Source organism: Cyprinodon variegatus, unplaced genomic scaffold, assembly GCF_000732505.1.
Source record: "Cyprinodon variegatus isolate N-32 unplaced genomic scaffold, C_variegatus-1.0 Scaffold483, whole genome shotgun sequence".
Classification (NCBI taxonomy): Eukaryota; Metazoa; Chordata; class Actinopteri; order Cyprinodontiformes; family Cyprinodontidae; genus Cyprinodon; species Cyprinodon variegatus.
This window is the reverse complement of record NW_015150936.1, coordinates 129,633-131,426: the sequence shown is the minus strand read 5'-3', so window position 1 is coordinate 131,426 and position 1,794 is coordinate 129,633. Positions and strand designations below refer to the sequence as shown.

The 1,794-nt window shown below is 58.4% G+C and overlaps 1 protein-coding gene across 1 annotated transcript; it reads right to left on the bottom strand.

Annotated features, from left to right (window-relative positions):
- Positions 1 to 145: 145 nt before the first annotated feature.
- Positions 146 to 1,606, bottom strand: LOC107094451 (cat eye syndrome critical region protein 6-like). The gene is made up of 2 exons (XM_015390041.1): positions 1,547 to 1,606; positions 146 to 1,479 (listed from the first exon to the last, which is right to left on the bottom strand). Exons 1-2 carry the CDS (start codon positions 1,604 to 1,606, stop codon positions 184 to 186), a joined length of 1,356 nt encoding a protein of 451 aa, XP_015245527.1. The 3' UTR covers positions 146 to 183.
- Positions 1,607 to 1,794: the final 188 nt, after the last annotated feature.

Here is a 1,794-nt window from a genome sequence, read left to right as displayed (position 1 = left end):
GATGACTTGTGTTGTGAAACTATAGAAATAAAGGGAATAGAATTGAAAATGACCTGAAAACAACAACTTATTTTTCTCTTGAAAAAAAAAAGCTAAATAACCCTCAATTATCAACTGTTGCCTGCCTAACTGTCCATGCGGGGCCCCATGGGGCCTCCTTCCCCTCCCGGTCCCCGCGGGCCCCTAGGACTGAGTGACGGCCAGGGTGTTGACGTATCCGTGGGGATTCATGTCGCTGTCGGACACGCAGTGGGAGAACTGGGAAGGGTTGCTGGTTCCAGTCCGCTTTGGCAGGCCCCGCAGCGCTGCGCACTGCTCCAGCAGCTCCAGCAGGCCGCACAGCAGCAGGAAGACGTTCTTAAACATGAAGACCGACACCGGCATCCTGTAAACAAAGACCTGGAAGCAGCGCACCACCAACAGCGGGGCGTTGACCAGCAGCCCGGTGGAGAAGCGGGCCCACAGCCACCGGCAGCGGAGCTCCGCCGCGCTCAGCTCATAGAGCCACACCACCGGGGCCCCCAGGGCCACGAAGTAGGCGCTGATGACGGTGTACTTCAGGTAGACGGAGGGCACCTCCCCTCGGAGGAGCATCTCCAGCAGCGTGAAGCTGTCCAGCAGGTCCAGGCAGGTGGTGGTGAAGCAGCTGTGGGAGCGGTGGTGGCTCGGCCCGTTCACATGCACCACGATGGAGCTGATGAGGCAGAAGAGCAGCGGCACCGACAGCAGCACCGTCACCTTAAAGCCGGTCACCCCGCAGGGCACCTGCAGCGCGATCTGCTCCAGGATGGAGGTCTCCAGGATCACCACCACCTTCGGGGCGCAGGCGATGCCGTAGATGAGCCAGGCCAGGTAGGCGTAGGTGAACTCTCCCAGGCTGCAGCCGGAGCTGGAGCCCTTCAGGTGGAACCCGCAGGCGCGCTCCCTCTGGCTCCGGGCGTTCCTCAGGAAGAAAACCCCCCAGCCGCAGATCACCACCAGGTCCGTGGCGATCCAGGAGCACCAGTACAGGTCGGTGAAGAGGATGAGGTAGAAGTCCAAGATGCCTCCCTGGAAGAAGAGGAGGAGAAAGCAGAGCGCCTTGTAGAGCAGGCTCCTCCTGGGTCTGTGCGCCAGCAGCGGAGCGCCGGATGTCATGATGAGGAGAGGAGCGGAGGGTGGAGGCTGCAGGAGAGGGGCGGAGGGTGGAGGCTGCAGGAGCTCCAGGAGAGGAGCAGAGGGCGGAGGCTGCAGGAGAGGAGCGGAGGGCGGAGGCTGCAGGAGCTCCAGGAGAGGAGCGGAGGGCGGAGGCTGCAGGAAAGGAGCAGAGGGCGGAGGCTGCAGGAGAGGAGCAGAGGGTGGAGGCTGCAGGAGAGGAGCAGAGGGTGGAGGCTGCAGGAGCTCCAGGAGAGGAGCGGAGGGCGGAGGCTGCAGGAGCTCCAGGAGAGGAGCGGAGGGCGGAGGCTGCAGGAGCTCCAAGAAAGGAGCAGAGGGCGGAGGCTGCAGGAGCGAAATTCTGTTTCCCTGTGTCGGGAGCGCGCATTGCAGCCAGAGAGGCGGATCTGACCATTTTCAAGGCGCTCCTGTATGGAAGCAAATCGTTACCATATTTCGAAGGAAAAGGCATTTTCAGAAATGCTTTTTCATTTTAAGAATGTGGCTGCATTGTTTGACTCATAAATGAAATTAATAATCAGTCATCCAATTTGCATTTTATTTTTCTTCTTCAAGACTGCTGATCCTTTAATTTAATTAAAAAGGAAAAGACATTTGAGATTTATTTTCCAAATGTACCCCAGCAAATACATACCAAAA